The sequence below is a fragment of the Lissotriton vulgaris genome, chromosome 2_1 (assembly GCF_964263255.1).
Source record: "Lissotriton vulgaris chromosome 2_1, aLisVul1.2, whole genome shotgun sequence".
Classification (NCBI taxonomy): domain Eukaryota; kingdom Metazoa; phylum Chordata; class Amphibia; order Caudata; family Salamandridae; genus Lissotriton; species Lissotriton vulgaris.
Genome location: NC_141687.1, coordinates 117,899,730 through 117,926,428, shown reverse-complemented (window position 1 = coordinate 117,926,428; position 26,699 = coordinate 117,899,730). Strand labels below are relative to the sequence as shown.

Below are 26,699 nucleotides of genomic sequence, written 5' to 3'. Positions count from 1 at the left end.
CTCTGCCCATGTTTCGTGGCGTGCCAGTATCACTCTGCCCATTAATTTACAGGGCGCGTCTATTAATGATATCGGCCTGTAGCATCACGGGTCAGACTTGTCACCCTTTTTGAAAATCGGTACCACAACCGCTTCTTTCCAGGAAATCGGAATAGACCCCACCACTATTGCCTTAAAAACATTTAGCAGTAGTGGCGACCAAACCTCTAAGTTATGTTTAAAAAGATCCAAGGGTACTGCATCCGGCCCTGGGGCTATTAATGGAGCACCCTTACTCAGAGCGATCTTTACCTCTGGGAGCGTTAATGAGTCACTAAGTAACTTTGCTGACTCCATATTGAAGTCACCAACTCCCACAGTAGTAGTCATCAATACCTCATTTGGGTTGAAAATTTTACTATAGTGAGTTACCCAAGAGTCTTCTGGGATATGCGCTTGGATGGTACCCTCTTCTCCAGTTTTTCAAAGAGACTCACTATAGTACTTTCACAGTCTCATAATTTCAGAACGGAAGCATTTTCATTATATACAAGGAAGCCATAATTTTTGCTTATTTATCTTATGCAACTAAAAACCATTGACAAAGCCAATAACCCTTGCTTGTTGTAGGTGTAATGTTACATGTTGTATTATGTGTCTTGATGCAATGACAGAAGCAGCAAAATACCAGTAAGGTGACACACTATGCTTAGCACAGATTTTTAGCTTACTTATTTTTAAGCCACGACCTTAGTTACATCGGCCACTCCCCTTTGAGAGACCCCCCAGTTTTTTCATCCCACTTAAAGCCCTGCCCTGAGCACCAAAGGATGAGATCACCCAGCCCCATGCCACCAGTTCCTTAGACAACCCTCGCTCAGGACCCCAGATGATTGCTCACTGTCCACAAAGACCTCCCTGCGCTCAGCACCTTTAATGACATGTTGTAAATGGTCAATGCTTCTGTGAACCGCTGACCGTGTCACACACTAGCTGCTTCTTGCTACTTTCTCAGATTACAGACCTTAAGCTACGGACACTTCAATGAGAGGTGTCACTACATCTGGCCTCTTGTCCTTTCCTCCTGGTCCTTGCCCCCTTCCTCTTTGGGTGCCACCTGCCCAGCAGAAACACTGACCCCACTTGGCAGTGGATTTGATGGTGGGCGCCCCAGACGGTCTCTTCTTAATCACAGGCTCTCTCCACATGTCTAGAGAGGCCTCCTCCACTACCAGGACCACTTCCCCAATGCCACCCGTGCCCTGCTGCACCTCCACGCAGGTTCTTTTAACAGCTCGTTGCTAAAAGTGTTGCAGGTGGAAAGCCGCGCCATCACACACGTCAGGAGTGGTTCAGGTAGACAGTCATTTTTTTTTCTCCATGTGTGGCCCTTGGGTTACAGTCACTGCAGGTGGAGCCTGATAGGGCTCCATTCTCCCTCATAATGTAATCATCTCCCAGGTTTGACTCAGCACAAAGACGCCAAATTTAACGCGTCATCACATTCTCACAACATCCACAATCAATATTTTATAAATAGCCCACTGAGCCCATGCATCATCGATACACTACGCGACTACATTATCCCCTTTCCTTACTTACCGGACTTTTCTAGACCTCCTCCATTCCTCTTACACAAAGGGCAAACCAGACAAGACATGTGCCTACACTAACAAATACACATTTACGTACTTAGAATGTCTGTGGCAATACTCATCTTGCTTTTCTCTCACTCTTCTTACTACCTCATCTCTGTTGTAGCCCTTGTCAATCCCATCCTCGTCGCCAGTGAAGGAATCCATCCACAAGGAGTTGTTGTATATATTTGGATTTATTGTAACTAGATATGTCACCTACAACTGAACCCCACAGTGCGACGGCATAACTGATTTCTCTCAAGCTCCACATTCCACATGGAACTTCCAAAGAATATTCTACTCTTAAAGCTACCCCAACCCCAACAATACAACACACTCGCCTTCCTTTTGAGGAGGGTTTCTCAGTCAGTCTTTAACACTCACTGCTGAGATATACAGTTAACCCCACATTGTGAGTTTGATTATGTGTAAGGGCACCTCATCCTTGTATCTGCTTAGATAAGTAATTTGAGCTTCACTGAGTTAGGTAAAAGTAGCCCCTGGTATTTAAAGTGCTTAAAAATGATTGCCTCACGCAGGCATGCACTTGTTAATCAGGCACCCAAATCAGGGTGGCAGAAGTGAGTGTGTGATATAGGCTACGTTTGTTGGGAAACAGCTTTTACAACGTTGTCAGAACAACACAGTGTCATTAAAGCAAGCACTGCAACAAACACGTCTTTACCACACGTTCCATTAAAATGCGTTCCATTAGAAGGCAAGACATTACAAAAACTTGCATTAACCTTTTGAACAAGTCTAGACGTTCCCCCCCTCGACCCTTGCTGCAAGCCTTACATTGGCTGCCCATCAGAAAGAGAGCAGTGTTTAAACTCTTGACACTTGTGTTCAAGGCAAGGCCAGATCTTGCGCCATAATACCTAAGGAAGAAGCTAATGTCCCGGGTCGCCAGCTCAGGTCAAGTAATCAGAACCTATTAGTTCCGTGTAAGATTAATAAATCAAGAATGGGAGGGCGTGTATTCTCCTATCTGTCCCCCTTTCACTGGAATAGGCCACCGGAAGAGATCCATTGTGCTCCCCTAAAGCAAGTCGTTGTAACGACTTGCATTGTAATAGAATGCGTAGTAACGAAGCGTTCATTGTATTGCCCGCGTTGTAAAGGCATGTGTTGTAAATGCATGCGTGAATACGTCATATATCCACGTTATTTATTGCCAATGTTTGATTTGCTTTGCTCTATATTTTGCTTTTAAACATGTTCTATTGTTCTTTTGGTTCTCTTTGGAACCTTGACTTGCGGGGCGACGGTCTGGCTTGTGCTCAGAGGAGTCTGGCAGTTGGTTGCTGCTCTGGAGCCGGATAGCCGCTCGGTTAGTTGTGGGTCCATTACTTAATAAATCCTTGGATGCTCTTGTTATCCAAAGCTTTACTTTCAACGTCTCAAGACTCTTCCTTATTTGCGGAAACTGCCACACTAGAGTGTCCAGCCCGCACATTGCCGGCTTGTTAACATTGAAATGTGGAATGGGGACATGGTCGAACCGGCCAAGATGGTGGATGCACATAAGCTGTGCTGTGACACTCCTCCGCCATACTTCAGCATCTGTGCTCTGGACCCAACTCATCGTGCCTGCTGGGATTTCCCGGGGCAAGCGGGCTGGAGTGAGGCACCCCCGACCTTCAATTTACGGGTGGAAAGACGGCTGCAACTCGTACGACAACATGCATAGGGCGACATAGTAACCATCTGAAATCTGTTGTCCTCTAGAATAACAAAACTATCTACATACCGGGACATGTTGAGGCCCCCCCTTTTGTTTCTCTATTATGGGAGAGGACAAGGTAGCAGCCTTTCATACCCAGTCCAAGATCGGCAGGTTCGCCAACCCCACTGGCGGCCTAAGCCACTGAGATCGGGCTATGGAGCCAGTCTAAACAATGGCCCCAGGAGATACGAACCCTATTCTCTTGGCTATCGGGGTTTGCTGGTAGGCGGATGAGACCACGGTAGGAGAGGTAGCGGCTGACGTAGTGCTCCGCAGACAATATCTCCGCAACGTGGGATCCAGGATGACTGCAACAGAGCAACAGGACCTTAATTCACTGAAGGCATAGCCTCACCAAAACTCTGTTGAGCAGCAGGAGGTCCCCGGCCGCATGCCAAGGAGTAACATTCCACAGGGCTGTGGTTCCGGAGGAACCGCACCTGAACTCGGAGGCTATCGAGATCCTCAGACTCTGGGGCTCATGACGGGTGGGAATGGGCCCCCTCCTTAGGGGGGACCCTCCTCAAGATGAGAACATGTCTCTGTCCCTATCTGGAACAATGGGGGGTGACACCTTGGGTGGAGAGAGGCAGGTCTGAGGTGGCTGGGAAAGGGCAAGCCTTTACGGCTCCAAGGCACCGGAAATCCGCTCTATCGGAGGAGGTTCACTTCATGCACCCACCAACGGTTTGACTGTATATTGACGTATTAACTCCTAGGGTGACAGAAGATTGTGGTAGGGAAATATGGGGGGAGATGGAGAAAAGGGGAATGGTTCTTGGTTTACCATTAACTAGCACCACCCATGAATGGGCTCACAACACCACTAGGGAACGGGAGACAGAACACTTCTGCCTGCGCCATTCGAGGCCTAGACCCCTCTGCATTGTCCAGTCACCATACACATTTCATCATCACTTACATCCACATGCCCAAAAGATTAAATGCCAGAATTCATGGAATGTGAACGGTTTCCTGGACCACATTAAGAGAACTGAGGTCGTCCAATATGCCAAACGCCACCAGCCCCCCTTCATGATGCTCCAAGAAGCTCACCTGATGGGGTCACATTGCCTTTTCCTCAGGCAATACCTGACAGTGTGTTTCACGCTGGATTTCCCCAAGGCTCCGGGGTGGTAATCCTCCTTTATAGAAACCTGCCCCTTGCGGTGAGTGCCACAACCTCAAACCCGTTTTACAGATACATAGGAGTAGAGGGTCTTCTAGTAAGAAATCACCACAACTACCTTAGCATATGCATCCCGCCCACTCTGCAAATAGAGACCCTAGCTGCCCTGAACCAAGTCATCCTTGGGATGTCTCAGGGGATAATGGTGATTGGGCGTGACTATAAAGCTGCCCAGAGACCTGGTCTGGAAGCCTCTGGCACTCCCATAACAAATCGCTTGACACATGCCAACACACTGGGAGACTGGATGCATGCCTTGGCCTCTGTGATAGTTGGAGAACCTGGCATGGCTCTACGAGCGAAAACACCCAAACATCAGCTTCTCACAAATCACTCTCACGCATAGATCTCACACTCTTCCCAGCGACATACATGCTGCAGGTCACCTTGGCGGACATACTCCATAGGTAGATTTTGGACCACTCCTCAGTGACAATGGAGCTTGGGGGCGAAGATGGTGCCCCGCGATCTATATGACACCTCAATGCCTAGCGTCTTAAGATAAGACCTACATGGAGTTCCTCTCCACCGAGATAGATCAGTACTTTGCACTCAACAAGGGCACAGTTGACTCCCGAAGCGTCCTCTGGATGGGAGGTAAAGCCTCTTAGAAGGCTGGCAAAAGGCTGCATCAGCAGGGCAACAAAGGAGAGGGTGTGTACCATGATCGCCCTCGAGACCCATGTCCTGAACCTCGAATGGCGTAGTACATAGTACCCGAGAGACACACAGTGACAGTTTGCTTTACTGGCTAGCTACTGGGAGGTATTGCATCCAGCATAGTCCCCAAGATATGTGATGGTACACACCCCCCAATCACTGCATCCACTAATATAGCTGTAGTGTTCGCTTTACTTACTATGAATCACTTTACGTCCACTGGGAGTGATTGCGCAGAGAACGGCAGTGACCCATTTTAGATGACATCCTATTGGCGTTGCTTTCCCAGACTGATCGTATAGCCCTCGAAAGTCCGCTCACTGAAGAAGAAATCAGTGACACGATTAATGGATTAAACTCCGGCAGGACACCAGATCCCAACAGCTTTCCCGCAGAATACTATTGTAGACACTCTGCCTAGTTAACCCCCATCTGCTCCACCTTTACCAAGAGGTAGCTGACGGAGGTAGATTCTTCCCAGACATCAACACAGCTACCTAAGTTCTTATATTATCTACGTCAGGGCGGGGAGAGGGGTTAGCAGGCAGGGACCAGTATGTTTCTTACAGGCCCATTTCATTGCTCGATATCAAAATATTCGCTAAACTTTTGTCCAAAAGGCTCTGCCCAGTACTGACCAAACTACCAGAATGCAGTACCAGACACTGTTTCTGACTGCCTCACCTGGACATGGCCTGCACGGGAGACCTGCGGAGTCCACTGGCATTTCTCCTCCTGAACTTTGAAGAGGCTTTGATACAGTAGACTGGTTCTTCTTGGTCAGGGTCCTGGAGAGGATGAGTTTGGAACCCAGACTTCGCAGATACATTGGCATCCTAAATTCTGAACCACAGGTGCTGGTTAATGGGGCCCCTTCACACCCATTTCCCATTCACTGGGACACCAGACAGGGTTGTTGGCTGTCACCGGTCCTATTTTCACTAGCGATTGAGCCTCTGGCCCAACAAATACGCTGTGACGCCTGGGTGGTGGCTGGCAGTTGGTGGACGGCTCTGAGAACAGGATCGCCCCATGACCAGCTGATATCCTCTAACTCTCACACCCTCAGAATTGGAAATACTAGACCTTTACAAGCAAGCCTCTGATCTCCGGGTCAACCTGAGGAAATCATTGCTAGTACCGCTTAGAGGGAAAGATGGAGACACAATCTGGTGAGCACCTATGCCTGTCTATACCACAAGCTTTAAGCATCTAGGGATCCACATTTCAAGGGATCCCATAAAGACCTGTCATCTTAATCTCATCCCCTAATTAAGAAAATGAAAATAGACCTCAGACGCTGGGAAGGCACTTGTACTGTGATCTTTGGTAAACTCGCTGTAGGTAAAATGATGGTACTTTCTAGGTACCTTTATGTTTTCCAAAATGTCCGCCTCCACATCCCGGACTTCTGGTTCTGCGATCTGGATTCCACACTTGGTTCCTTTTTTGGTCCCGTGGCCCGCAATGCATTGCCCACGACAGATTGAGAAAGTCAGTGTATGAAGGGGGTATCAGTATGGCTGACTTCCGGCTCTACTACAAAGCTATACAACTACTGGTTATCAATTACTGGATGACGAAGGGTTGGGACAACCTTGCATGTCGCAATAAGCTCTTCCTTCTAGGATTTAACCAACTGAGGAGATCCTATATTACAACCTGATTCCTAACAGCCTCCCTGAAGTTACCAGGGTGTTACTCCCGAGCTGGCGGGAGGCGTCCCGGAATGTGGGCTGGGGGAAAACTCTGGCACGCCAGACCCCGCAGTGGCAGGGCTGCTGCCTTATACACACTGCCCAATTACTGGGTTTCACAAGGTGGGACCGGATCGGCATTACGACCTTTGGGGAAGTCTGTGAGGATGGTGTGTTTGGCTCTTTCCAGGACTTTCAGATACACATCTCCCTCTCAGTACCACCATTTCGTAAATATCTTCAGCTGCAGCACACTCTACAGCCATACAAATCTCAGATCTCCATTCTTCCGGCACATAGTGCCCTGGAGGCCAACTTATTGATGGGAAAACTGGGGAAAGGATGGGTATCCCACATCTACCTCATACTGGTAATACACGTCCCAACAGTTTCCAGTCCCTGAGACAGAATCGCAGGAATGGGTCAGGAGACTTGACGACATGGACCGAACCCTGGCACGGTTGGCCCCTCGACAAATAGTAATATCTTCGAGGCTTAGCCTAATACAACTTAATTACCTACACATCACTTACCCTACCCCAAGCCCACTTTGGATCCATGAATCGTGATAAAGTTCCTTTTCCCTGCATGCATTTCGACAGGTTAAACTTGCTGAAATTTATTGGGGGAAATGACTGGAACATACCGGGACTTGCGGTAAGCAGCAAAATCTAGATGTTCCCCATTTTCAGAGATAATTGGGTGGTATTTTAATAGCGGAATTAGATTTTATCTGGTAAATATCCCACCAATTCCCGGTCAACTCGTATTAGGGTCAAAAGTGTGCTACAGGCAGGGTGTTTAATCAGAATGTTGAAGGAAAAACATTGTGTGACAGAAATATTGGTCCGGAAATAGCGCGGGCAAAAATATTGTGAAGGTAAGTTTCTGTGGATAAGCAAAGTTTTACTATACTTAACTCCATATATGTGTACCTTGACGATAATATATATATATATTTCACATCTGCGTACCTTGAAGATATATATATATATACTCTGGCCTCGATAGGTGGATTCCCTCCCCTTGCTACGCCACTGAGTCAGGCTACATTTTTACTGGAAAAAGACTTGAGGTAAGTGCACCGGCCCTTGAAGCCCTCAGCCGCAGTTGACTTCTTGGAACATGGTTGTGTGCTGCTCATATCAGGACTGTATCATCTGGGCTTCTCGCTGGTGGTGATTGATGGGCAGGTAGAGCCAGCTCTGACTCAATTCAGACACCACTGTGGTCTGAAAATAGCATCAGAGGCGCAGTTCTGCTTGCTTTCTTCTATATTTTCCAATTTGCATCTTAATGATGGCCACATTGGCTTGCTCGCTAGGCGAGCGCGTGGGGGGGTGAGGGGGGGTTCGTGTACCTTTGCTTGCGCCCTGCAGTTATGACTCATACTTTGTGATTTCTTGGTTTCCTTAAACTCTGATTCAATGTGCTGCCTCTTGCAGCCCACACATGTGTCCTCACCATGTGCTAGTGGCACCCTGCATGGACATGCCCCTCTGTTTCTACTGTGATTAATGAAGAAAGAACCTGCGACCTTTGACCTGATGGGACTCAAGGGCAAGCTCCCGGGGTCTTGGGACACAACTGAGACACTGTTGCCTATTATGCTGGCCGCTTACTGTAATAATTCACTGAATAAAACATACCATAACTATTGGTCATAGCAGTAGTTAGAAAACATAGATTTTTTTTGTAGAGAAGCTAACAAGCATTTCAGAATGTAAATGACTAATCCAATTGCAGTTGCACTGCAGCCTCATTTATACAGTGCTTTTCACCCCTCCCAAGGCTTCGAAGTGCTTTCTGTGGTTTGATAACACACTAGTACTATGATTTTTTTAAAATTGTTTTTATTGTAATAACAAGCTCCAGACAATCGCACATCAGATGGCATCGGAAGTTCATTGGGATTTACAAATAAAGGCAATCATACAATCATTGTTAACAGTATGTCGTGCATACAAAGATCATGTTCCTGGAAAGGCATCAATCTAATAGCGTCGCCGCCCCAGAGGTCACCCTCAGAGCATCATTAGCTCTATCATCATTAGCAAATCGGGTTACCGTGAATATTTATCATTTGTTCATCACCAAGTAAATTCTAAAGTGCTAAGTTAAGTGTCTTGATTTGCTCTGAACCTATTAATATCTTTCTTTACCTCACACTTCTGAATTTTCACAAATGTGCTTTATTGTTGCTTTCCTGCTGAATGTGTACAGTTCATTTACAGGGATTTACATTTTGTTTTGTGTTAGAAACAAATAACATCCTACAACTGTTCCTATCAGACTCACTGTACCCCAGGAAGAGTGTCACATAATTCACTTTAATTATTTCTCTGACTGCAAAGTGAAAGGAGTTTGTAAACATCAATCCCTATGTTACGAACAGTAGCTCCAACGTAGCCTGGCATTTGACCTCTGTCTTTGTAGTGCAGCATATGCGACAGAATTTAAAAGCATGTTTATTTGTTGATTGGACTTTTGTGACCCACTAAAAAAGTCTCATGACACACTTATGGGTTGTGACCCACAGTTTGGGAAACACTGTCTTGGAATATAGTTTTTTTTTAGATTGTGGAATAGAGTGGATTCTGTCATAACTTTGATAATGGCAGCCTGAATGGGCAAATCGTGGGTCACTTAGTTTGATTGTCATCCATAAACACTACAATGCTTACATTGATCTAACATTGGGCATGATTTGATGTACATTGAGGAAAAATCATTAACTACAGGAGTGATGGTGCTCTATTAACCAAAGAGACACAAACATTATATGTTGGATAGGGTCGTCTGGAGTTAACCCAGTGGTGCTGTCAGTTCTTTTTTATTGCCTAATAGACATATTATATTATGTTTAAGAATGGGCGAATTTTGCAAATCTGGCGTTCGCGAATTTTTTTGCGAATTTGCGAACTCGCAATCCGCAAAATCCGCAAACTCTCGCGAATTTTTTTTTTTTGTGTTCGCAAGGATTTCTGCCAGTTCGCAAGGATTTCTGCCAGTTCGCGAGGGTTTTGTACCAGTTCGCAATTGCGAACTTACATGTCGGCTCGCAACGGTCACGATTATGTTGTTTTTACGTCTGGTTCATCATCACATGTTCCCAGCACCCTCTGTTTCACCCCTGCCACCCTCTGTTTCACCCATGCCACCCTCTGGTACATCAATGCCACCCTCTGGTTCATCATCACTGTAGATTATGGGGGGAAAAAGCAAGCACACCTGCCTGCTTCAACTGACATGAATTAATTTGGGGTTGATTTATTAATGTGTCACTGTTTTAAAATTCCAGTCTGGCACCTGCTTCCTTATCTGTAATTTGCTTTCTGTTGCAGTGCAATTTTTTTTCCAGGACCTTTGTGGCCTGCGTGTAGCTATTCTATGAGCCTGCTGTGAGGGTCAGAGCAGGGTCATACAATTGTTGCAACTAGCAACTGAACTCTGGAGGGGCCCTTGTCAGGAAGCACTACAGGGAATGGTTACTAATGATGAGTTTGAACTTTTGAACCTGCTGAATGCTTTTTTGTGTTCGCAAAGAATTCTGCCAGTTCGCAAGGATTTCTGCCAGTTCGCGAGGGTTTTGTACCAGTTCGCAATTGCGAACTTACATGTCGGCTCGCAACGGTCACGATTATGTTGCTTCTACGTCTGGTTCATCATCACAGGTTCCCAGCACCCTCTGTTTCACCCCTGCCACCCTCTGTTTCACCCATGCCACCCTCTGGTACATCAATGCCACCCTCTGGTTCATCATCACTGTAGATTATGAGGGGAAAAAGCAAGCACACCTGCCTGCTTCAACTGACATGAATTAATTTGGGGTTGATTTATTAATGTGTCCCTGTTTTAAAATTCCAGTCTGGCACCTGCTTCCTTATCTGTAATTTGCTTTCTGTTGCAGTGCAATTTTTTTTTCCAGGACCTTTGTGGCCTACTTGTAGCTATTCTATGAGCCTGCTGTGAGGGTCAGAGCAGGGTCATACAATTGTTGCAACTAGCAACTGAACTCTGGAGGGGCCCTTGTCAGGAAGCACTACAGGGAATGGTTACTAATGATGAGTTTGAACTTTTGAACCTGCTGAATGCTTTTTTTGTGTTCGCAAGGATTTCTGCCAGTTCGCAAGGATTTCTGCCAGTTCGCGAGGGTTTTGTACCAGTTCGCAATTGCGAACGCACGCCGCAAAATTGTATCACCAAGAAAAAAAAATCCGCTGCGTGCGAATTTGCGGATTTTCGGTAAATTCGCGAGCGTTCGCGGATTGCGAATTTACCGAAAATCCGTAAAATCCGCGAGCGTAACGGATTTTCCGCCCATGCTTAATTATGTTACATCCCATTGTGTTATTTTCGCTTATGTGAGTGGCATTTGTATAGCATGTGAGAGTAAATACAGCAGTATCATAATGGTGAATGATGAGATATTCTTCTTGATGAAATTACAAATGTTCTCATTTTATAATTCTTTTATTCCATTTTAATTATAGGTTTTTGTAAAGCGCACCTAACCACCGTTATTGACCTCAGAGCGTTTTAGGTTGTAGATACATAAAAGTTCAGCGGTGCCAGGGTAGTGCTTTGCAAGTTCTTGTGATGTAGAGCCAGATAGAACATGAAATAATGGTGGGGTTTTCTGGAGCTATCTGTCTTTGAACATCTCAATGAAAGATCACAAGAGAACAGAGTGCAAAGCGCCAAGTGAGGGAGGCATGCATGTTCTAGGCGTCTGACTAACCAGGACTTAGATGACCAATTGCTGAAGAGGAATGACTTCTAAAGGAATGAATTATCCAAATGCCAGGGAGATTAGGTCAGTCTTTAGGGTTTCTGAATAAGGTGAATTCATCCTCTAGTCTCAGATGTTGATGCAGAGAATACCACAAGAGGAGTTCAGAACATAGAAGGTTCAACCTCTCTCCTATTTATTCAGGTGGTCTGGAGACATCTGTTGACAGACCTGTAGCTCCTGGTCAGATGGTAAGGGGCCACAATCCTAACGGAGTGCCACATGCACTATACAGAGTGTTTGTAGTGTGAAGCTTTCTTGTACTGGTAGCCCATGGAAGGATTCTAAATGAGGAGTAATGTGGTTAAGTCATTTCAAACCAAGCAACATTGTTTTGAAGAGCCTTGAGTTTTGAGATGGATGCATGACAGAGGCTGAATATAAGCTGCTGCAGTAATAAAGGCATGTCCTGGTGACAGAGAGGATTGGAGAGATTTTCTGAGAGCAGTGGTGCAATGGCGGAATCTATTTAGTAGATGAATATGAAAACTTTACTTACTAGGATTGATGGATATCACAATAGCCAGGCGAGGTAAAGGGACTGCAGTAGGGTTGACAGGACTCTACAGTGGAATTTTTCTTTTCCCATCTCTGAAGCCAAGATAGTTATTTTACCTTCAGTGATGATGTAAGGCAGTGGGTCAAGTTATGCAGCGTTCGGATTGAAGTTTGTGGTGGAAATGGGAGTCATCTGCGTACCATGACTTGCCCAATGCTGGGAACTAGTCTAGTTCTTCAACAGGTGGGGTAGCATAGTGAGGAGTGTGCATGGTGTTGTAGCGCACTGCCATTACAGACTGCACATTTTCAATTGAAATGACCATTATATTTGTGCCTAAATATGGTTTTACTGCGCACAAACGATAATGTGTGCAAATGTCATCACCTAGTGTACTGATTTGTTTGGATTGTATTCAAATATTTGTTTTCACTACACTTCAGAATTACAATAAAAAAGTGCTTCATTTGTACTAATTCTGATATATTCTGAAACATCAGGACAATTCATTTTTTTGTTGTTGTCTGCTAGAAAAAAATCCTACACACACTCCTCTCACAAATGGACACTCAACAGGATTGTCACATAAATTCTCTCACTTTGAAGTCAGAGAAATAAAAGAAAACATCAAGCTCCCTCGGAGGATAGAGCTTGACATTTGACCTCTGTCTTTGACTGCACAGCAAATGTGACAAGAAAAGAACAAGCTTTAAAGACCTATGCAACTGGAGGGAGGAGCTCAGGCTCCACAGCCTAAAACAAATAAAGCCAGCAAATAGAAAGCTGGAAAATGTGAGTTACAAACCACAAAGGCAATATTCCTAAATGGGGATGGAATTTATTCCCAGGGAAGCTTTCAGAATGCCCACAAGAAGTCATAAGCAGACCAGATAGCTTTGCTGTCTGATACACTTCCACCTAAAAATACCTAGTGCTGGGCTAAATAATTTGTATTCATTCTCGTTTGGTGTGTCTCAGAGAAAGGGGGATAATTCAACCCTTACAGACGGTCAACATGTCTCAGCCCCTGGCTTGATCTGCTCTGACGCTGTGGGCCTTCATCAGGACTAAGAACGAATTCTCTATATGCAGCATCCCAATTGGATATATATATTTAGAACGTTAAGAAAAGTCAAGCCTCATACTTGACTCAGTAATTCCACAGGTGCGTCAGTCACCAGAGTTAACTTGTAAAGGATCCCAGAAGTCCCAACCACAGCCCATGATTACACTGATGTTTGTCCCATTGCAGCATCTCTGTCTCTTCTACCCTGTTTCCCTTCCCCCTTTTCCTGCCCGCCCTCTTTGTTTCTGTTTAGGATGCACACCACTTCATTATATCAGATTACATTTGTACTAAATCATTTTTATTTTGTTAAAACAAGGTCTTAACACATTTTAACTGCATGTTTATAAACTGTATTGTGTGATAGTGTTCTCAATGTTTACCCACTAAACTGAAGTTTTACTGTTTTTGCTGTGTACCCTTTTATGAACTTTTCAAAGTCAAAATATCTGAATGGAGTGGATGACGTGTTGTGTGTTCTTTGGCAGGAGGGAGACTCGATTGGTGCCATGGAGAAGGTGTGCCGGCAGCTGACCTATCACCTGAGCCCTCACTCTCAGTGGAGGCGGCAAGGAGTGCTGAAGAGGAAACCCCAGGCCTGGTGAGTACACAGCAAAATGTAATGTAAATTGATACTTGTATAGCGCACTACTCACCTGCAAGGGTCTCAAGGCACTTGTACAAATACCGCTGTGGAACCCATCCTGGCTTTCCCTGTGAGGCGTCCACTCCTGGGCACCCCCAGGGTGGAGACCAGGCATCCTTAGCGTTGTGGGGGCCGTTGTGGAGATTAAGCAAGCTATTGCCCAGAGTTGCAGAGTGGGACTCCATGATTGGAATTGGCACCGAGGCGAGAATTATCAGGTCCGTGGAATTTTGAGCCCAAGACCCGCCAAGGCGGGGAATTGAACCCTGGTCCCGGGCCAGACCTCTGCATCAGGGTCTGCTGCTCTAACCATTGAGCCACACTTCTCCACAGCATAGGCCTGCCTGTGCCTGGAGCCTGTTCTACAGGCATTGCTGTAGATGTCTTTATGACGCAAGATAGGGCAGGTCAATATTGGTACATCATACGACACAAAGCATAGTTGAATGATATATTATTGAGAGGAGATTGAACGCTGAGGTCCCGGAACATAAAAAATCTGTACAGTTATTTGCTAAGCGCCTGCTTACAATCTGCAGAGTATTGCAGCTTTTGCTGATTAATAAATAATCTTCTAAAAGAATGAAAACTTAAGTATGGCTAGCTGGAAATGCACACAAGTGCTTATATGCAAAAGAACAATTTGTGGCTTCCAATTTCTCTTCTCCAGTGGGAAAACATTGTATCCCATAGAAAAACAGGTTCCAATGACGTGTCATACAAACATTAGTCATGTGTTTTTTTCCCACCTTGAAATAAAACTTAATACTTCCTTTTAAAGGAATTTACTTTAATAGGATTCTAGCTGCAAATTGTTAGTTAATATCCACAATTCTATGAGTTTTTCGGTGTTCTTCACTATTTTACATTGCCACTTGCCACCTGAGGCACCACATTTATGCCATTTTACGGACACAGCTGTAACTGGGAGAATCCGCCTTGACCCCTTCGCTGCGGCGGCTATTCCGCCGCAGCGCTAAGGGGGAGGCGGGCCGCACGGCGGTCCCATGCACGTGACGGAACCGCTCCGTCACGGGCGAGCTGTGCTTGTGACGGAACGGTTCCATCACAGCCCTGCCGTGTTGGAACCATTCCGTCACCAGCACACCCACAAGAGGCTCGTGACGGAACCGTTCCGTCACGAGCATGGGAGGGGTTAATGGTGACTGTCCGTGAGTCTGTCTATGAGCGGATGTGGCTCCAACCCTGAGTCTGTGAATTAAGATTGGAACTGTCTTCTCACAGATCATTCTTATGTGCACGTGCACAAATCGATTTTTGAGTCTGCCCTATTAGAGCAGAACCCAGCACGATTTCCTGCAGTCATCTGTAACACTTTGCATTTTTCGAATTCCATTTTCACAAGCCTAGCAAATTTCTGAACAATAAACGATGCAAATTGTAATGAAACCCCTTCAGAGAGGTTGTCTTCCCTAGACCCCACTTAGGTTACATGATGTATGAAATGAAATAAATAGCAATATTTGTAAAGCGCACAGCTATCGCCGAAGTGGTGTGGGCCCTGGGGAAGATTAAGCAAGCTATTGCCCAAAGTCACACGGTGCTGGGCTAACCTGCCACCGGCACTGCGGATCGAACCCTGAACTAGTTAGTCCGGAGTCAGGCACCCTGGCCACTGCGTCACACCTCTTCCACATGTGTATGTGTAGGTAGTTATCTAGGTTTGTTTACAGATATTAATTTCTTCCTCCTCACAGCTTAACAGCAACTAAGTGTAGGCTGATTTAAAAAAAAAAGATTTCCTGTTTATAACACGATTTAACATTAAAATACGGTGAGCAGCAGGTTGTTTTTCTTGCAGTGACTTTGTGGATTGGGATAGCAGGGGGCCTGCTTTGCTTTAGGGGTGCTCAATATCCTGTGATCTTGTGCAAATCACTTAATCTCCCTGTGCCTAACAAAAATGAATGTGTCCATCTGTAACAAAACTGGCGCTATGATACCCGTATGGCCTGGTACTACCTATACCTCCTCCTCCCTTGTCAAGACCCAGATAACATGAAAAGAGTTTTTGGATGAGGGGGGTCATAAATAACCCCCGGCCGTATTTATTAACATAAAAACTAAACAAAATTAATATTTACAATATTTACAAAATACGCAGAAAACATTGAATGACATTGATTACATTGATAAGTACAGATGTCAGATGGCTAACCTTAACATAACTCTAATACAAGTTATTCCTATCCGAATCTAAAACATATCATCAAATAATCATAAAAGCAGTTACTTTTATGCGTATCCCTATTTGAGCCTATGGTAAGGTCAATAACTGGTGTCAGATCCTTATCAAACTATGCCCGCCCTCCAACCGGAGTGCGCAGGGCCCGTTCACCGTGAGGATACCCCCCCCCCGGTTACCCCCGTACGCTCTGTATAGTATCTCCATAAGGGGCCCTTGCAGTTCTGCCCCCTTTACTGGCACCATTGTGCACGTGCGGGGTGGCCAACCAGCCTAGGTAGAGCGTAACTCCCCACTCCCCCGTGAGGGAGTGAGCCTCAGCTAGGCCTACATGTGCTAGGGGTTCGCCCTTCTCTGCACAAGTCCTTAGACCAATAGTATAGAAGTTGGCACGGAAACTGTAATATAAAAGCCAAAGTTTATTAACCTCATGAGGTGGAACTACATTCACACAACACCCTTCGGTAGTGTATGAAGTAGCACACTGAACAGAAGGAGCATGGTCCTTTTATACTCACACGGGGGCTCAAAAGAAGGCGGTACAAGTACAGAAGAGAATGTTTACATACATAAAAGGTCATACAGAAATGCACAGTCAACAATAGGGAGGAGCTAATAGTTTGCTGATTCTGGTAAGAATGACCTGACAGTTACAGACTAGAAACAGATTTAAGGACAGTTACAGCTTTCCTCTGCACATGTGCAGAGTAGCAGAACCTAAATATAGTCTGTTCACGGGTAGAATACAAGAGTAAATGACAGCAAGGTAGGACAGAGCACATGGTGAGCAAAGGGCAGACAAGATGGCTGCTGAATACAAAATGGCTTCAGCTAGATGCTAACCCCAGTCGCTGCCAAATTACAACACCCACACCTATCCAGCCAACCGGCTGTAACTGCACCTGGAGTTCTAGGAGAGACCACTTGTCCCTCCCCCTTGGGTGACCCCATTCAAGAATAGTGCCACCCTCTAAGGACCTTAAATGTACTCACTCACCAATCATGACCTTACCGCCTGACCAAGGATTTGCACTAAATATGACGATAGATGACCTGTAAAAGGAAGACACCTCTCCTAGACATAAACAGGAAATTGATAACACATTACAACTATCCATGTCCACTTGTGAACAAAAACAAAGCATACACCAATAAAACATTTGCTTTAGGGAATGGTGGGTGGGGAAATCAAATTACAGCCTCCTAGCGAGGCTGGTCCAGCAGGCTGTGGGATGCTCCCCAGCTTTTTATGCCCTTTTTCCAGCCAGGCCGGTTCTAACCGGCCTGGCCTTGTCCCAAAGTGTGACCCGGAAGTGATCATTATCATTTCTGGGTCATGTTCAGGACCCACGACCAATCGCAGTTGAGGCGCGCCTGTCGTGTCACTAATGTGCGCGACAGGCCCACCTCTGTGGTCGTCAGGGGCCGGCACGACCACCATACTTTCGGCATGTCCGATGCCGGCCCCGCCTTTCTCTATGGCCTGGTACTACCTGTACCCCCTCCTCCCTTGTCAAGACCCAGATAATAATAGGAAAGAGTTTTTGGCTGAGGGGACCGTAAATACCCCATGGCCGTATTTATTAACATAAAAATCCAACAAAATTAATATTTACAATATTTACAAAATACGCAGAAAACATTGAATGACATTGATTAAATTGATCAGTACAGATGTCAGATGGCTAACCTTAACATAACTCTAATACAAGTTATTCCTATCCGAATCTAAAACATATCATCATCAAGAATCATAATAGCAGTTACTTTTCTGCGTATTCCTAGTTGAGCCTATGGCACGGTCAATAACTGGTGTCAGATCCTTATCACATTATGCCCGCCCTCCAACCGTAGTGTGCATGCCCAGAGGGCCCGTGCACCGTGAGGGTACTTCCCCCTTCTCCAGTATTAAGGGTGTCTTTCATAGATTTACATGCCTGAATCATTCTCGGTCGTCGGAGTGGGAGTCCCACGGTATATAAAAAAGCAATAATATGCCATAAATATGTAGTAAATACCAATAAAAAACCAACCAGGAAGTACAGTAGCAAAAGCTACAGTAGAAAAAACTTCCACATCTATGACTATCCCAGTCATTTTGTATAGTCCAAACTACAGCCAATCAGGTGCTAGCAGCCACCAGAATGTTCTCCCCAGAGGCTCAGGCTCTCAGATTTTCTACCGCACGTCGTGTGAAAGGGAGTCTCCCTGAGCTCTGCTCAGTACTTCTCAACTTTACCAGTGTTTCTTCAGAATTGGAATGTCTTCAAAGTCTCTCTTTAGAGCTTGTGACTCTTGTGGAAAGCTTAGGCTTTTTAAAGAACATCCCCACAAGAAGTGTATATACTGTCTATACCCTGAACATGAGGTGAAAGACTGTAAAATCTGCAGGACTTTTCCACAGAAGACCCTCAGAGACAGGGAAGGTCGTTTGTTGCTGTGGTTGCAGGAATTAAAAGGAAAGGAGGATGCTCTTTCTGAGGTAGGAAGTGTGGTTTCTAATTCCTCTGTGTCATCGAGAAAGAGAAAGACTGAGGTAAAGATTTCTTCTCCTGGGGCTGAGATGCAGAAAAAAGTCAAGGTTTCTGACTTGCCTTCCTCTTCTTCAAAGAAAAAGGCTTCTGCACCTTCTACTTCTGGATTAAAATCGCCCCCGAGAAAGTCTGCAAAGCCTGTGTCATCTAAAGGACACTCAGACAAAAAATCACTTCAGAATCTAACCTCGACGACGGACTCATCGTCGACGGCGGCTCCGTCGACAGGTCCTGTCTACAGTATTGCATCTACGTCGACTGTTACTTTCTCGTCTCCGAAGCCACACATGATAATGTCGCCGACAAGGGTGTTTGTGTCAATAAGACCCATCTCGTCGACGACCATCCAACCATCGACCGTCGACGTTTCTGCGTCGTCGTCGAAGAAAATAATTCCGTCGACGAGTACATCGTCGACGAAGCTAAGCCCGTCGACGAAGATTTCTCCGTTGACGGATCCCTCGTCGACGAAGACAGCTTTACCGTCGACGAAAAGTTCTTTGTCGTCGAAGACGGCACCGTCGACTAAGGATCCTCCGTCGACGACAGATATACAATCGTCGACGACTTCATCGTCGACGAAAACTTCATCGTCGTCGAGAGCATCGTCGACGAAAACTACCTCATCACTGATGGCTCCGTCGACGACGCCGGTCAAGCCTCCATTGACGATACCGTCGACGATGGGCCCGTCGACGCCACTTTTATCATCGTGTACAGATGTACAGGTGTGGTCGGCTACGTCGCATACAGCTTATGACACTTCTCAGTCGGCAGGAGCATCATTACTACAAAGAAGAAGCTCTACATTAAAACCTCTTTCCCCATTAAAGTTACCTGACCAATTACTGTATTCAGAAGGGGAGGCAGATCAAGATTTTTCGGATGATGATGGCAATTTCAGAGTAGCCAGAAGTCCTTCAGAATTGTTCATCAAGACACAAGAGGAAGACCAGGAGGAAGAACCCCGATAATTGACTTTATTTGGAAAGAAGGCTTGAAAATCATGTCTACGCCAAATTCTTTACCTGCAGTCATACCACGGCTGGAGAAGAAATACAGGGCACCCAAGGCATCTCCTGCATGCCTTGTTGGACAGGCAAAGATCGAATCTGTAGTTGTTCAGGCGGCACAAAATAGATCTAAAATTCCGGTCTCACAGGTCAATGCTCCACCGGACAAGGATGGAAGGCGCCTTGACTCTATTGGAAAAAAGGTGTCAACGATGGCCGCGACTACCGTCAGAACAGCAAATTCACTAGCTGTCTTGGCGAGATACGAAAGACAGATGTGGTCAGACATGTCTCAATTTTTGGAAAAGTTGCCAGAGCCAGAAAGATCGGAAGCAATGAAAGTGCTTCATGAGGGCGAGTGCGTCTCGGCAGAAATGATCGACGCAGCAGTGGATGTCGCATCCACAGGTTTTAGACAGCTGGCAGGAGCAGCTGTACTAAGGAGGCAAGGTTGGCTGAAGTCAACTGCTTTCAGACAGGAAGTCCAAGCAAAGATCATGGACATGCCTTATAACGGGGAGTATCTTTTTGGTCAACATGTCGATGAAGCCCTGCAAGCCATTAAAAAAGATACGGAGACGGCAAAATCTCTGGGAACGCTACAGTTTCGTAGATCGTCCTTTCGTGGCGCCAGAGGACGGGGGTCCTATTCAAATAGAGGCGGTTTTTCCCAACAACGTCCTTACCAGACCTCACAAAGTAACCAGCGATACCAGCCGTATAGGCAGCAATCGTACGGACAACAAGGCAACTATTCACAAGGCAAAAGAAGATCTTCCTACCGAGGGAAAGATTCTGCTAAGAGACAATGAGAACAGTCACCTGTCACCACCTCTGACAACTATACCATCAAGAGTTGGAGGAAAAATATCCCATTTCTCAATAAATTGGTCAAAGATTACAACAGACAAGTGGGTTCTGGATGTTGTAACCAGAGATCACGCTTTGGAATTTATCAAAGTTCCCCCAACTTCGCCTCCAAAAGGTCCCCCACCAGCTCGCATCAAGGAGCTTTTTTCCCAAATCAATATTATGATTCGACAAGGCGCAATCGAGACTGTTCCTCAGTTACAGAGAGGAAGAGGCTTCTACTCAAGATTTTTCCTCATTCTGAAAAAGACAGGGGAATGGCGTCCCATCCTCAATCTACGCGCCCTCAACAAATATCTCAAAAAGGTATCTTTTCGAATGATAACGCTCCAAGAAATCCTTCAGCTTTTGTCCAAAAACGACCATATGGCTTCACTGGACCTTCAGGATGCCTATTTTCATGTGCCTATTCTCCCCAGGCACAGAAAATTTCTAAGATTCAGAGTGGCTGGCAGGGACTTTCAGTTCAAAGTTCTTCCGTTTGGACTTCGGTCAGCACCCCGAGTATTCACAAAGATGTTGGCACCAGTAGCGGCGCATCTTCGCCTAAAAGGCATTCAGATTTTTCCATATTTGGACGACTGCCTTATCAAGGCCAATTCTTTAAAGACAACTACAATGCATGTCCAGAAATGCCTCTCACTATTTCAGTCTCTGTGACTTACAGTCAATTTCAAAAAATCCCACCTTGTTCCATCACAGAGAATATCATTTCTGGGAGCGACATTAGACACTCAGCTCACCCAAGCCTTTGTCTCAAGAGAAAGACAGTGCAAGATTTGCAAGATGGCCCTCAACTTACAGAAAAAAGGGTACGTTTCAGTAAGGACTTACAAATCATTCCTAGGGATGCTATCATCCTGCATCCCTCTCATACCCAATTGTCGTCTGCGCATGCGTCCTTTTCAAGAAGAGCTCAATCTTCAATGGATTCAGGTGACAGGGTCATTCGACGACAAGATCCGCATAACTTGCAGAATGCGAGACGCTCTTGCATTGTGGACACAGACCAACAATTTGGAAAAAGGACGTTCCTTCCTAACGGAAATACCAACTTACACCATCACCACGGATGCGTCCCTGGAAGGATGGGGAGCGCACCTAGAGGGAATGACAGTCAAAGGCAAATGGAACAAAGATCAAAAGAGATGGCATATCAACCTTTTGGAGTTGAGAGCAATTTTCCTGGCTTTAAAATCTTTCCAAACAGTGATTCACGGATCAACAGTACTCATCAGAACAGACAATACAACGAGTATGTATTACTTGAACAAGCAGGGGGGCACAAGATCAGCCCTTCTCTCACAGGAAGCCCAGGAAATCTGGAGTTGGGCTTTAGATCAAGGGATCAATCTGTCAGCAATACACGTTCCAGGACTGTCGAATGTGCTCGCCGACTCACTCAGCAGGGCGACAACAACAAATCACGAGTGGGAACTTCATCAGGCCACTCTCGACAAGATTTTTCAGGAGTGGGGTCACCCTGAGCTGGACCTATTTGCGACGAGGCAGAATTGCAAATGCCCATACTTCGCAAGCTGGGTTCCCCACAAGGAGTCGTGCGGAGAAGCACTTTCGATGAGTTGGTATCAAATATTCGCCTACGCTTTTCCACCGATCCCTCTAATTCCCAGGGTCATTCGGAAGATGAAACAACAACCTTTCCGTCTAATCCTCATCGCACCCAGGTGGCCTCGCCAGTATTGGTTTACAGAGCTCCTACTTCTATCGGAGTGCAAACCCATACAGTTACGGACTCTGCCGAATCTTCTAACAATGCAGGAGGGTCAAATCTGTCATCCGGACCCAGCCTCCTTGAAATTAGCAGCTTGGCTCCTCAACACGTCGAATTTGCACATTTAAATATTCCAGAGGATTGTAAAGAGGTGTTCGCTAATGCCCGAGCACCTGCTACTATAAAGACTTACCAGCAAAAATGGAAACGGTTTTGTAATTGGTGTCTTGCGGCCCATTTACATCCACTTCAGGCGACACCAGAACAGATTTTACCGTTCTTTCTCCAATTGGCTAAGCCTGGCTTGTCTCATTCCACACTGAAAGTGTTCTTAGCGGCTATTTCCAGATTCCGGCAAGATGGATCAAATTCTTTGTACTCATCTAGAATAATACAGCAATTCTTTAAAGGTCTGTTTCGTATGTTCCCGCCTGTTCGACGTCCACCTCCATCATGGTACTTGAATGTGGTACTTTCTCAGCTCATGCGTCATCCTTTTGAGCCCATTCATAAGGTGGATCTGAAATTTCTTTCTTGGAAGGTAGCGCTTCTGTTGGCTCTAACGTCAGCGAGAAGAGTCAGTGACATTCAAGCTTTCACCATCAAGGCTCCTTATATGCAGTTTACCTCAAATTCAGTGGTGCTTCGCACAAATCCAAGATACATGCCAAAAGTCCCATCTGACTTTCACCTTAACGAACCGGTGTGTTTAAAGACATTCTTCCCTAATCCACAAACGATAGCAGAAAGAACTTTGCATTCTCTGGATATCAGGAGATGCCTCAAATTTTATCTTCAGAGAACGGCTACATTGCGTAAGACAGATCAGCTTTTTGTAGCATATGGCAGAATGCGACAAGGACACGCAGTAACCAAGCAAACTATAGCTCGTTGGGTGTCCTCAGCAATTGGTTTATGTCACCAGCAAGCAGTAAAGCCACTACAATTTTTGCCTAGAGCGCATTCTACAAGAGCGGTCTCATCATCAGCGGCCCTCTTTGCTGGAGTGCCCCTGCGCCACATATGCAGAGCGGCAACTTGGTCCAGCACGCATACTTTCAGCAAGCACTACTGCCTGGAGAGTAGCAGCGATGCAGATACTTCGGTGGGACGAGCAGTGTTGCGCAATCTTTTTAAATAAGGTGAGCCTCTGTTTTTTCCCCTCCTCCTCTATGCTTTACTAGACGCCTATGTTATGTCTATATATTATTGTACCATTGACATATGCATAATTATACAAGATAGCGTCTAAGAGCAAAGGATTGGTGTACTGCTATTTACTCTGATTCAGGCATGTGAATCTATACACCCTTAATACTGGAGAAGAACAATAGTTACTTACCTGTAATCTGTGGTTCTCCAGTATTGGTGTCTTTCATAGATTCACATGCAACCCGCCCACCTCCCCTCAGAGGCTTTTAGGCTATTTTGGTTTACCTACACTCCTAGCGAGAAAATCTGAGAGCCTGAGCCTCTGGGGAGAACATTCTGGTGGGTGCTAGCGCCTGATTGGCTGTAGTTTGGACTATACAAAATGACTGGGATAGTCATAGATGTGGAAGTTTTTTCTACTGTAGCTTTTGCTACTGTACTTCCTGGTTGGTTTTTTATTGGTATTTACTACATATTTATGGCATATTATTGCTTTTTTATATACCTTGGGACTCCCACTCCGACGACGGGGAATGATTCAGGCATGTGAATCTATGAAAGACACCAATACTGGAGAACCACAGATTACAGGTAAGTAACTATTGTTCCTCCCCCCCGGTTACCCCCGTATGCTCTGTATATTATCTCCATAAGGGGTCCTTGCAGTTCTGTGCACGTCCGGGGTGGCCAACCAGCCTAGGTAAAGCATAACTCTCCACTCTCCCGCACCCATCCAGCCAACCGGCTGTAACTGCCCCTGGAGCTCTAAGAGAGGCCCCTTGTCCCTCCCCCTTGGGCGACCACATTCAAGAATGGCGTTGCCCTCTAAGGACCTTAAATTTACTGCTCACCAATCATGACCTTACCACCATAGGCCAGCATAGTTGACCGACTATCTGCCCCCCCCCCCCCAAATTGCTACCTAGAGGGTCATATCCTGCTTCTGAAGCCACCCAACCATGCTAGCAGATTCTCTAAAAGGATTTCATTACCTACTTTAGACAAGTGGACACCGTCTTTTAAGAAGCACGGCTCCCCCCTGATACACCCGTGGGCGATCGTCTGGAAATGAGGAGACCTAAACAGCCTCTCTGTATTGTTGATCCTCCTTACGGAGTGATTTAGTGCCCTCACAGACCCCCCCCCCCACCCCCCTCCATTGAGTGGGTACCATCTGTGGTAACCGGCCTGGCGTTGTCCCAACGTGTGACCCGGAAGTGATCATAATCACTTCCGGGTCATGTTCAGGACCCACGACCAATCGCGATTGAGGCGCGCCTGTCGCGTCACTGCTGTGCGCAACAGGCCCGCCTCTGTGGTCGTCAGGGACTGGCACGACCGCCATACTTTCGGCGTGTCCGATGCCGGCCCGCCTCTCTGGTCTAGTTTGCGCTATATAAAACTGCCCAAAAAACCCAAAGTATGCTAAAGAGCTCACTATGGGTGAAGACGTCACACACATTGCAGGACCCAATACAACGATGATGGATTGTGGCGGGTGTGCTCCAGAAGGGAGTGATGGAGGGCATGTTTGAGGAGGGTAAACCTGTGGTGTCAGCTACATCAGTAAGATTTGGGGGGTTGAGCTTCATATTTTCCACCAACTGCGCTGCTTAAAATATATGAAATGAGAAGCAGGGCAGAAGGGGGGGTTTAAGGAGCAGTAGGAGGGGAGAGGTGTGCGGATCTTGAGGGGTACTTAAAACTCAGTGTTTTATAAAATAACCATGTTTGAGACCTTTAGAACAAACAAGAGTGTGTGTGTGTTTTATTCTGTATGTGTATGTAAAAATCCCAATTGAAATCTGACAAACACCTCACCATACCCGACTTAAAGCACCTGTACCCAACTATTTACTACAGAATACATTTATTAGGGTGTGTAACACCCCAAACCCTTCTTCCCCCCACCCCCCGAAGCTAGGTCCTGATATCAGCAGCCACTTAATGGATATATGTGGCCTACTACTGATTAGGGATGTATTTTGTGTGAAAATGTGTTGTTTCATCGGTCGGCTCATTCTTTTATTAGGTCTCGGCTATAACGCGCTTGAAAAGCGCGTTCTTGCCAGAGAACTATTGTCGGCGTCTCAGCAGTCTGAGACGCCGAAGTGAGACAAGACCTGGCCGCGCGCAGCGTTTTCCCATAGGATAACGTTGTGCGCGCGGCCAGGTCTTGTCTTCTCCACGGCATTGCAGGGCAGACCGGATCGCGTCGCGCGCCTCTCTGGAATGCAGGGGGAGTCTGCAGAGAGGCGCTGATAAAGAGGCAGGCAGTGAGAAAACGCTTTAATGCCATCAGGTCCGGTTATGTGATTTAACTCCGCTATTCCAAACAGCAGAAAAAGTAAATATGTTTTGGATTTGTTCTGATTTACTGCATTTTGAAAACAAATTACACAAATTGCAAATCTTGAGTACATCCACGAAAGAAGAACTTTAGAAATCAGGCTCAGCTGCTGTGTCCCTGGCGCATAATCATGTCCGTTTAGACGTTCCGTACGCCAGTATTTTTGACACTTCCGGGTAGGTATTGTTTTCTTTCGTTCTGCCCTGATTCTAAAGGCAATAGGCACGGAATACGTCAGAGGTCGCCAACAGCGAACACTGCTTTTGCAGCGCATGCGCCTTTTACTCGCTGACACAGATCCTAATGCACCGGCGCCCTGGGCCATAGACTGAAATATGTAATGATTGTTCCCAGCACCCCCTGCGCCTCTGTCATCTCCTTTCAGCACTTTGCATGATGGCGTTTACATTTGCGGCCTTTTGTTATATGCTGGCTGTGCTCTTAACGGCGGCTCTCATCTTTTTCGCAATCTGGCATGTAAGTATGTGGTTGTGGGGTATGAAATTCCGAATCGGCAGAGGGTGTGGCTCTAACCCACTTCATTCTTGTTGCGTGGATGTGCTGCCCGTGGCTGCAGAGAGGGAGCTGCAGCCCTGCGTTGCCAGAATCCACATCACCACCTATTCTAGTCTTTTACATTCAGGGAAGGGTATTGCCCATTCCAAAGTTGCCTGAGAAGTAAAAAACAATTGATTGACTATTAAGTTGCTGTGTAAAAATGCACCTTGAGTTTGTTTGCTTTAAGGTATTTGGTTTAGACACAAATGCCTGTCCTTTAAAATGAATCCTTGGGATTGGCTTGATAAGGTTGGAGTAGGACTTATTACGAGAATTCTAACCGTCTTTTCTCCGTACCTCTGACAGCACGGCTCCAACAGCAAACGCACCAAACCTTATTCTGTATTTGTAGTTATATGTATCAGAAACTTGCTCTGAGACCATTAG

At 45.9% G+C, this 26,699-nt stretch overlaps 1 protein-coding gene across 1 annotated transcript in view; it reads left to right on the top strand.

The window, feature by feature from the left end:
• The window catches only part of LRRC75A (leucine rich repeat containing 75A), a 985,560-nt gene that overhangs the window by 664,239 nt on the left and 294,622 nt on the right, over positions 1–26,699 (top strand). Inside the window, exon 3 of the mRNA XM_086954549.1 lies at positions 13,737–13,849. Coding sequence (XP_086810675.1) covers positions 13,737–13,849 — 113 coding nt within the window. The remainder of the gene's footprint in view (positions 1–13,736; positions 13,850–26,699) is intronic.